This window comes from Malurus melanocephalus, unplaced genomic scaffold, assembly GCF_030028575.1.
Source record: "Malurus melanocephalus ecotype Western Australia unplaced genomic scaffold, MMel_1.1 scaffold_594, whole genome shotgun sequence".
Lineage (NCBI taxonomy): Eukaryota > Metazoa > Chordata > Aves > Passeriformes > Maluridae > Malurus > Malurus melanocephalus.
This window is the reverse complement of record NW_026623826.1, coordinates 237,702-247,717: the sequence shown is the minus strand read 5'-3', so window position 1 is coordinate 247,717 and position 10,016 is coordinate 237,702. Positions and strand designations below refer to the sequence as shown.

The window sequence follows — 10,016 nt, the reverse complement described above, 5'->3', positions numbered from 1 at the left end:
GGGATTTGCAAGGTTGCCCAAGGGCACGGAGTGAAGCCAGCGTGCAGGTGCTCCCTGACACGTCCCCGGGGTCCCACGGTGCAGCCAGGTGGCTCCTGTCCCAGGGGGATGGCAGGGGACCCTGCACACCASAGGCTGCCCAGCTGCAGGCTGGACAGAGGGCACAGTGAGGGGCAGGGATGGGCAGAACGGGGATGAGGTGTGTAGTGAGGCAGAGCCACTGTGGGCAAAGGATGCAGCACGAAAAGCACAGAGACAGTGCTCAAACAGCTGAGGGACCTTCTGCTTCTCTGCAGGAAAGCAARACAGCTCCTCTGAGTCACAGGACAGAGCAGGGAGCCCCTGCAGCAGCACCGGGCAAGGAGCTGCTCCTGTGTCAGCGCTGCAGAGCAGGAGGGACACAGGGACACAACGGTCAGCGCTGCAGAGCAGGAGGGACACAGGGACACAACGCTGTCCTCCCACACTCACACAGGGACACAACGCTGTCCTCCCACACTCCCAAAATGAGCCAGCTGCACAGACTCCTGCAGCACGTGTCCCCAAGTCCCTGGGATACACACAGAGCTGCTCCCCATTTCCTCAGAAGGGACACACAGCACCCTCACTGCAGGGCAGTTGGAAATGTTCAAGGCAAAGGTCACCTTGTGCACCTCCAAGAAACTCCTTTTGTGCCAATGCTGGGYGCAAGGTGCAAGCCTGGCTGATGCCACACCACGAGGTCAGAGCCATCTCTGTGCTCASTCCAAAGCCAAGGAGCTCTGTGTGTCAGGAGAAGCACATGGGATGTGACAGTGCCCAGATCCTGCCAACATCTGAGTGTTGGAGAAGTGCACAGGACCTGGTGCCCATGAGGGTGGGCATCCCTGAACATCCCTGAACATCCCTGAACGTCCCTGAACATCCCTGACCATCTGTGAAAATCCCTGAACATCCCTGAACATCCCTGAACGTCCCTGAACATCCCTGAACATCCCTGAACGTCCCTGAACGTCCCTGAACATCCCTGAACATCTCTGAATGTCCCTGAACGTCCCTGACCATCCCTGAACATCCCTGACCATCCCTGAATGTCACTGAACATCCCTGAACGTCCCTGAACGTCCCTGAACATCCCTGAACATCTCTGAATGTCCCTGAACATCCCTGAAAGTCCCTGAACATCCCTGGCAAGGGGAGATGGCACCTGTGGGCTGTCCCTCGGTTTGGCATTTCAAAGGCTTGGTCCTACACCTTTTCCTAAAGGAGCTCAAAGGCTCTGATTCCTGCAGTGCACCTATGGGCAGAGGGATCTTCACCCTTCCCTGCCTTTCCATCCCAGCAGCCCCAACTGATCACCCCGAGGTGCTGCAGCCCCACAGGGCCCTTTGGCAGGGCTGGATGTGGAGGTTTCACCCCACAGCTCAGCTTTGCTTCTGCCTCGGAGCACAGATCCTCCCTCCAAGGGGAGGTGATGGCACAATAACAAACAGCATGTTTGGGCATAGATGGGCTCTCGAAAATTCAGAAAAAACCCTGCAGTGCCCATCCCCACAGGTCTGTGCTTCCCAGTTACTGCCATGAGCTCCCTGCTGACCCAGAACACTGTGAACCCATCCTGATAATGGCAGGGGAATAATCCCCCAGGCCCCACTGACTGAGGTTTAAACTCGCCACAAGACCCATGCACAAAGGTCCCACAGCCGCCAGGGCACTCGCAGGCTAATCCTCCCTCCGGAGCGGCTGCTATATTTAGGGATCTAAATGAGACASAGTGGCTCTTTCCAAAAAAGAGTTCGTTTGGGTTACATAAATACAGAGAGAAACTTGAAAGCCACATTTCCAGGTCCTGGCACGGCCATCAGCGAGCGGCAGAGATGAGCACAGGCTCCCCCTGATAATGTGCCTTTCATGTATTTTCGCCTCAGCTGGATGTGCAGACGGGCGAGAGGCGATTGCTGTGAGGGGGCAGCGAGGGTGGGCATTGCTCTGCACCCCAATGCCATGGCAGGGGAATGGAACAGCCTGGCAGGCAGCAAACCCAAAGCAGGGGTGCCAGGAGCCACCAGGAGCAGAAAAAGTGAGCAAATCCAGCCCTTCCCACCCAGCGCTCCCCTCTCAGCCACCAACTTCCTTCCTGCTGCATCCACTTCCACCTCCCAAAGCCTCCAGCCCCATCAAGAATTCCCAGGATGATGTCTCCAGGCTCACCCCGAGCTCCAGGGCTGCTCCCCAGTTTAAATGCAGGGTTGGGTTGGGGGGTGGTCACCAGCAAAGCAGTGTCACCCCCACAGCTGGGTGACAACATGAACCGTGAGGGTTTCTGGGGACACGGGCCACGTGCTTTCATTTTCAAAATATATATAAAAATAGACATACTTATTCCTTCTTAAAAGGACACGGCAACAAGGGAAAAAAAAAAACCCAGCAGCTCACATACCATCCAACCTTTCAGCCTGAGAAAACCACACAGTTCTCACAGGCTTGAGTTCTGTTACCTGGGAAATGGGTTCTAGCACTCGAAACCCGCATGCGCCAGCCTCCCTGTGGGGCCCACACAGAGGCAGAAACTTCCTTTTTAAGAAAAAAAAATTGCAATTTTTTTTTTTTTGCTTTTCATTATCAGCACGGTTTGGTCGTGACTGTGTGCGAGCCTGCTCAAAAGGAGAAACGATGCTGGTGGTTTAAATCCCCAGCTCTGCAGAGCTCTGGGGTTTATGCTGTTCGAGGGGAGGGTTGAAAATCCTCCTGCATTAGGATGAGGGAAGGTGGCCCTGAGCTGCACACACCTGGCCCGGGCAGAGCTGCAGGGCCCCGAGCCCGGGGGCAAAGGGAAGCAGATCAGCGCGAAGGGAGCCAGAGGGAATGCAAAGTTTAATTAGCTGGAAGCCAAGGGCCCTGGAAGTTGCAAACATTTGCACCGAGGCAGGGAAAGTGCCAGGAAATGAGGACAGAGGGGCCAAAGCTGGACAAAGTTCATCCCCGCAGTGCTGGGTGCCCGCTGAGCTCCTGTGTGTGCAGGGGTGGGTGCTGGCAGCTCACTGGGCACACAGAGAGGTGCAGCCCATGCCCTGCTCTGCCTGAGAGCCCCAACCCCACACACGGGCAGGAGGATCTCGCCCTGAATGCCCACGTTCAGGGAGTGTGGGTTCTGCCTGGGCATCACACATGGGGCAAAGGACCACAGCCACCCTCTGTGCCCACCAGTGTCACCACACCATGCTGGCAGAGGGACTGGCCTCTGCAGGGGAAAGAGGTCCAGAGCCTGTCCCTGCTCTGTCCTTCCAGGGGAGCTGTGAATGCCATGTTTGGCACCTCCAGCTCCTCGCTGTCACCCTGGCAYGGGCACAGCCACATCCCTGGTGTGACCAGTGCTGGTCTCAGCTCCAATCCTGCAGCTCAGCCCTGCCAGTCCTGTGTGCATGCACAGGGTCATGGCAGCCTCCTCAAACACCCTGCAGCTACAGATGCACTTTCTCCGTGAAAAAATAATAAYTCTACTCCCTCCTACCCAGGAATTTGGAAAGAAACGCTCGGTAAAAACACTGCTCAGCAGCTCCCCTGCACACCCAGGGACAGCTGGGGCTGCTCCAGCCGWGGGTCACCGCGTGGCAGGACAGCCAGGTCCCCAGCTGTCACTTGTGAAAGCCACATCCCTGTTCAGGGCGCAGGAAGGAGGAGAAGCAGCGTGATGAGAGGCAGCCGGGCTTCCTTCCGTCCCCAGCGCCCCGCCGGCTGCCCCGGCGCAGGACGCTCGGCCACAGGATTTCCTTGCTCTTGACGTCCGTGAAAATTAGGAAATGAGGGCTCCTCGGGGAATAGGTGGAGAAGGCAGCTTTTGGCGGCGGGGGGAWAGGATGACACTGCCCACACCGCTCGCCCCGTATGCTGGGGACAAACCGGGTCCTGCAGCCTCCCAGACAAAGAGGGGAGMAGAAGGGACAGCAGTGATGAGCTTCTATTCCATGAGTCAAACCCACAGCAARCTGAAACAGGAGCCGAGGGGCCTGGCTCAGCAGAGGGGCTGCTGCCCTGGCCGCGGCCGCAGGGCGCACGGCAAGAATTCAGAAAATGCATCTCAGTAAAGATACACTGCTGCCCTGCACAACTGTATCCCTGCAAGAGCTTGAGGCGCCACCTCAGCACAAAAACATCCATATAAAGCATGTGCTGCTCATCCCAGGGGAGGGGAGAAGTGTCACATCAGCCCTCCGATGGTATCTCCAGCCTTTGTCCCCAGCGCCAGGCTCCCCTCACCCACTGCTGGGTGGGCATGGGGACAATGGGGACAGCGGGGACACAAAAAGCTCCTGGCACATTTCAGCAGRACCCTCATCGTGCTCCCCCAAGGAACCCCCTGGAGTGCCCATCCAGCTCCCAGAGCCTGCCGGCTTTGCCTGGGGACAGTGGGATGTGAGATAAGGGAAGTATTTTCCCTAAGCCCCACATTGCTGCCCCAGCCGGCTGAGATCAAAGGTTACTCCGGCTACTGGATGGGGCCGTGTCCCCAGGGCTGCCACATCCCCCACCAGCAGATACCACACTTGCCACATGAAGAAACCCTTCCCCGGGGGCTTCCCAGATCTTCCAGGGCCAAAGGAGATCTCCAGCTTTTACTTTTCCCTGTGTTAATTCAGAAGCGAACTGGTTTAATGCAGCAGCTCAGCCTTGGCTGTTGCCTCCACATGGGGAAGTGCAGCCACATGGGGCTGGATAAGGACAGGGCTGACGAGACCCTGAGCACAGCCAGATCTGTGCAAAGTCCTTCGGKTGCTTCTTGGAAATTATAAAAAAAAAAAAAAAAAAAAAAACCAACCGCCGTAAATAAATAAATAATGGTTTGTGAGCCAGAGTTCAGGAAAAGTGCTGAAAAGCAGAACAGCCGAGCGATAAGGGAAGGGAAACACATTGGCTGGACCATCACCCAGTGCCTATGGTGCCGGTGCCCCTGGAAGTAGGTCACTACCTCATCTGACCACCCGCCCCATTAACTTCAACCTTTACTYGCTGGCTCGTTACTACGAGCACAGGCAGCTCCAAACACCCCCGGCCAGGCACCGGCGACAAGGTGGCCACAGGAGGTGGTGGCATTGTGCCATCCAGTCTGGTCACCTTTGGGGTGCGGGCAGCAGGGACTGCCCCGGGAGTGGCCGGAGCGTGGCGGTCACCCCGGCACGAAGATTCCCCCCTGCTAAATCACTTCAGGCTGCCAAGCAGTCACGAGAAATATAAGCCCGCGCCGGGTTGCCATGGAGCAGGGCTCAGCTGCGGAGCCCGAAGCCGATTCCTCCGGCAAACGCGGCTGCGGCCCAGGATCTGCCAGCGCCGTGTCCCCTGTGCATCAGCACTGTCCCTGCCCGACACTGCAGAGCCCTCAGGGACGGTGCCCCTTGCCCCGGTGACACCAAGGCACGCAGAACTGGTGGCTTCAGTGGTGGCATTYGGCAGCAACAGCACAGGCTGGCCCCACGCAGTGCCCGTGTCCCAGTGCAGGGATGTCCCCAAGCCTGCATGGTGCTGGCGCATGCTGGCCAGGGGAAATTGTGCCCGTCATTGAATCAGGGAATGGTTTGGACTGCAAGAACCTTAAAGCTCGTCTCATGCCAGCCCTGCCATGGGCCTTCCTGTGCCTTCCACTTGCACACCTTCCACTGTCCCAGGGTGCCCCAAATCCCATCCAGCCTGGCCTTGGACACTGCCAGGGATCCAGGGGCAGCCACAGCTTCTCTGGGCACCCTGTGCCAGGGCCTCCCACCCTCCCAGGAAAGGATTTTTTCCTAACAGCCACTCTAACCCTACTCTCTGTCAGTTTGAACCCATTCTCCTTGTCCTGTCACCACTGCAGCTCCCTGGCCCTGCCACAGCCCCCAGTGCCACCAGAGGGGCTCCCCAAGCCTGATGGGCTCCTGTCCTTGGCACCACGCTGGCAGCACAACAAACCATCTTCCAGGAGCCAGCCTGTGGCATCCCTGTCCCCAGCCCTGCGCTGGGGACATGGGACCCACTACCCGAAAACAGGGATTTGGGGCTGGAAGGGACATCCCCTGAGCATTTTTAATTAGACCACCAACCGTGCCAAAGAGGCCAGGCAAGCGGAGTTCCTGCCCTCAGAAAGGCTTTTGACATTGGGAAGGTGAATGTGACAGAGATCCCTTTGCTGGAGGCCCTTGCTCCAGCCCTTTATTATTCACCTGTTGGAGAGGTGCCGTTCCATTAGAGCATGAAAAGGGATGTGCAGGGCGGGCAGGGGGAACCCCGGTGTGGGGACACCCTCGGGGTGGCCAGAACCAGGGGGGGAAGGGGGGCAGATGTGGGGGGAGGCTCTGCGAGGAGCCAGAGCTCAGCCCAGCCCTGCTCTCCCCCTCTCTCCTCCTGGCTCGGCTCAGCCTCTGCCGTGCTCACCAGCCATGCTGGGGACAGCCACCAGCACCCCCAGCACGGTGACAGCCAGCAGGACACAGCCACCCTGCTTCCCACACAACTCCAGCCTTGCCCAGCCCCGCCACTGCAGCAGCCCTTTGACCCACGCTGCAGCAATGCAGCTGAGGATGCATTTTGCACAGGCCCTCGGGCTGTCTGTCATCCAAACCCACCCCAAATYTTTGAGAGAAAAGCCACAGAAAAAGCAGGATAGTGGCCAGCTCAGCGACAACTACCAGAAATTAGGGATGCATCCCCACTTCATCAGCAGCAGTGCCAACCCAGCGCGGGCTCGCTGTGCCTCCYGCACTCAGCGATGGATTAAGCTGTTAGCAGGAGGCTGGGAAGTTAAAGAGGGAATATTGTATTTCAGTCCATGTGATCTTTAAGCATCCCTCTGAGAAGCAGCCTGGTTTGGCTTTTTTTTTTTATTCCCCCCCCCACCCCTGCTGCAGTTTGTTTGGGGTTTTTAAACAAATTGRAGCCGTGAGAGGCACAGTGCTCCAGCCTCTCGCAGGGATGCTGAGAGCTGCTGGCTGCTCCGTGGTGCTCTCGGCAGAGCTGCCTGGCTGGCACTTCCCAGAGCCTGGTGCCAGCAGATGAACCAGCCACAGCCAGCTTCATACCTCTGAGCAGCAGAGTTGCACAAAATGGATTAAGCAGGCCCAGAAATGACACATTTGGAGGAGCAGCAGAACAAAATTACTTCTTTTTGTTGCAAAAAAAAAAAAAGGGAAAAAAAAGGAGTTGGCAGGAGAAAAGCAGTTATCAAGTGAAAAACCCTGATTTTCTTTCTGTAGCAATGCAGGTACCACGTGAATCATCGCTGTCCTCGATATGTAAATAGAGGTTAGCAGGCACCCTCAGCACAAACCCTTCTGATTTAGGGACTGGTGCAGATACCCGTGTCAAACCTTCCCCATGAGAGCCTCCCTTAAGATTTTTACCCCAGAGAGGACACGATCACCTGGCACCTGCACCGACTGTGCCGTTCTCAAAACCTACTGCAAAAGCAAGGACTGGGGAGGAGCATGGGCCAGGGAGGAGGAGAGCCCCAGTTCCTCAAAATTTCCACGAAGGAAACGGCTAACATTCACGGTCTCGTGGCCTCCTGCCATCGCAGCCTCTCACGACACTCTGCTCTGCTCCTGGAGCACTGGGGTCTCTCGGGAGGCAGATTTTGGGGCTCCACGGAGCGCTCAGTAACCCAGTTGTAAGCAGAGGCTCGTACAGTAGTAATGGGGAGAGACGTCAGCGCCAGCCCGGCCCGCCTCCCGCTCCCAGTTAGAAGGCAGCATGTGACAGAGCCAGGGCTGGAGCCTTCCCCCAGTTTCATCAGAGGTTAAGGTACAAGCACAACACATGCTTACAACTTCAGGCGGTTCTTAAGCAAATGCATGCAAATCATAGCTGGAGGGGGGGGCTGGGTTTTTTTTTTGTTGTATTTTTTTCCTTTTTCTTTCTTCTCTTTTCTTTCCACCCCCAGCCCTCAGCCCCCTCAGCGCACGTGGGGACAGAAGAGGAAATGGAATTATCGAAAGCGTGCGCCGGACGCGAGAGCGCTGCACRGGAGCTGCAAGGTTGCCCTGGCTGCTCCTCTCCTCCCACACCTGCAGACTTCGGACCAGAACTACCTGTGCTGCTCCCTGCAGCAGAGAGCACGCCGGGGACAGCGAGAGGAACAGGGGACACAGCCAGCCACGTTCCACAAACACGCTCTCATTTCAGCACAGGCCATTTCACAGTTCCAAATTTTCCAGGGAATGTTCACAACATGGTGGGTTTGCACCAGAGAAGGATGACAATTCGTAGGGTTTTTTTGTTTTTTTTTTCTCCTCCCTTAGCAGTCCCTTTTTGGAATAACATTCCTAAATTGGCACATCAAACGCTGACCAAAAAGCAAATAAAAAGAGAAACAAGGCTCCAGGCGTGCGCTGCAATCATRTGGGCTTTTCATGTCACGGTTAACACACAGAGAAAAGGAGGGTTATTACAGGGGAGCGGAGCCAAGAACTTTCACCTGCTCAGGGAGCAGTGGGGCTGGAGGGAGCTGCAGCCTTTCTGCTGTACTTCCAGGGCATTGATCCCACACGAACAGCCTCCTCTCCTCGCAGCAATAACAAAACGAAAAAAAAAAAAACCAAAAACCCACAAACTGCTTACAAAATCTCGTCCCACTTCTCACCTTTGCTGACCCTTCTGCTGTAATCAAGCTGTCAGTCAGCAGCTCTTGGTTAAGAGGCCGGGCTGGCTCCCCCCTGCTCTGCCCCCAGAGCCGCCCGGTCCCGTGCCAAGCCGGAGCGCTCTGGCGCTGCTGCATGCGAGGACAGGGGCCGGGACTACATCAATCTGGCTGGTGGCGAGAGCCGCCTGGTTCTGTCTGGCACACGCACCGGGGGCAAATCTCATTTACCAAGTGTCGAGCCCTCGTTTGTTTTGAACCCAAACGGCGGCGGGATCGCTGCTCGTCCCGCTCCCCGCAAACACACGCGCTCCTGCTGTTTGCAATCCCGGGGCTGAACTGGTGAGAGAGCAAGGGTTGGGATGAATGTGCTCGCTTCACAATCAGAGCTATTTTGTAATCCGCGGTTATGAAAGTGAAGGGTCGGGGGAGATGATATGTAACTACGGAAAACTCTTCCCACTTGCAGCAGCCTCATCGAGCCGACTGCGAAATGCGCGGCCGTGCTCGGCGCCGGCTCCTGCCCGGTTTATTGTATAGCGCCTCTCTTGCAGCCCCCAAAATGGAAAAGCATGCGAGCCCTATAGCCAGCACGGCTCGCTCTCGTGATCCCGCCGGAGCTGCCAAGGAGCCTTAATCTGATTTTAATACCCAGCTCCGTCCAAAACACAGCCCATCCACGTTTTGGAGCCGGCGAGTCGCCGCACCGAGACCCCCTCTCGCTGTCGCACCCCCCCTCCCCTCCCCAAACCTCCATCCCCCAAGATCCCAGCCCGTATGCGTGGAACTGACGCTCGGCATGACTCATCCCCCAGCCCGGCTCCGATCAGCCCCCACCGCGCAGCCCCCTGCGGAGCCCACCCCACCATCCCCTGCACCGCGCCGCCCCCTCCCCACATTTGGGGGGGCCGTAACAACCGCGGGAGGGGGGGGGTTCTGTGCCGGAACCCATCAACTTGTCCCCTGTCCCCCCCAAATCCCGGCCGGTGGGCGAGTGGGGGGCCGCGGGAGTCCACGTGCGAGTGGTGCTGAAAGCGCCGGCGGGGCTGCGGGGCTGCGGCCGCCGGGAGCCCCGGGAGGGGCGCGCACAGCCCCGGGGGAGCGCGGCCGCTCCGCACCCGCGGAGAGAACGGGACCCCCGCAGCCCCGCGGGGCACGGCCGGCCCCCGCAGCCCGCTCCGGCAGCGCCGGCTCCCGCTCGGTGTGCCCGGCAAGCGGCGGGGGGGTCTGTCCGTTCCCCCCGCTGCAGTCGCAGCGCGCCGGGGACCCGTCCCGCAGGGACCCCCCCGCGCTCCTACCTGGCTGTCAGCGAGGTAACTGAAGACGAAGGAGGAGAGATCCTCATCGAGCAGAGAGCTGCAATCCGGCCCCGGCTCCGCCATCTTCCACCTCCGGCTGGGGCTGAGCACCGAGCATGCAGCAGGCGCGGCGGCGG

General features: G+C 58.1%; 1 protein-coding gene across 1 annotated transcript in view; it reads right to left on the bottom strand.

Annotated features, from left to right (window-relative positions):
* PPARGC1B (PPARG coactivator 1 beta) overlaps positions 1-10,010 on the bottom strand; it is a 43,550-nt gene extending 33,540 nt beyond the window's left edge. Inside the window, exon 1 of the mRNA XM_057382947.1 lies at positions 9,880-10,010. Coding sequence (XP_057238930.1) covers positions 9,880-9,963 — 84 coding nt within the window. The 5' untranslated portion in view covers positions 9,964-10,010. The remainder of the gene's footprint in view (positions 1-9,879) is intronic.
* Positions 10,011-10,016: the final 6 nt, after the last annotated feature.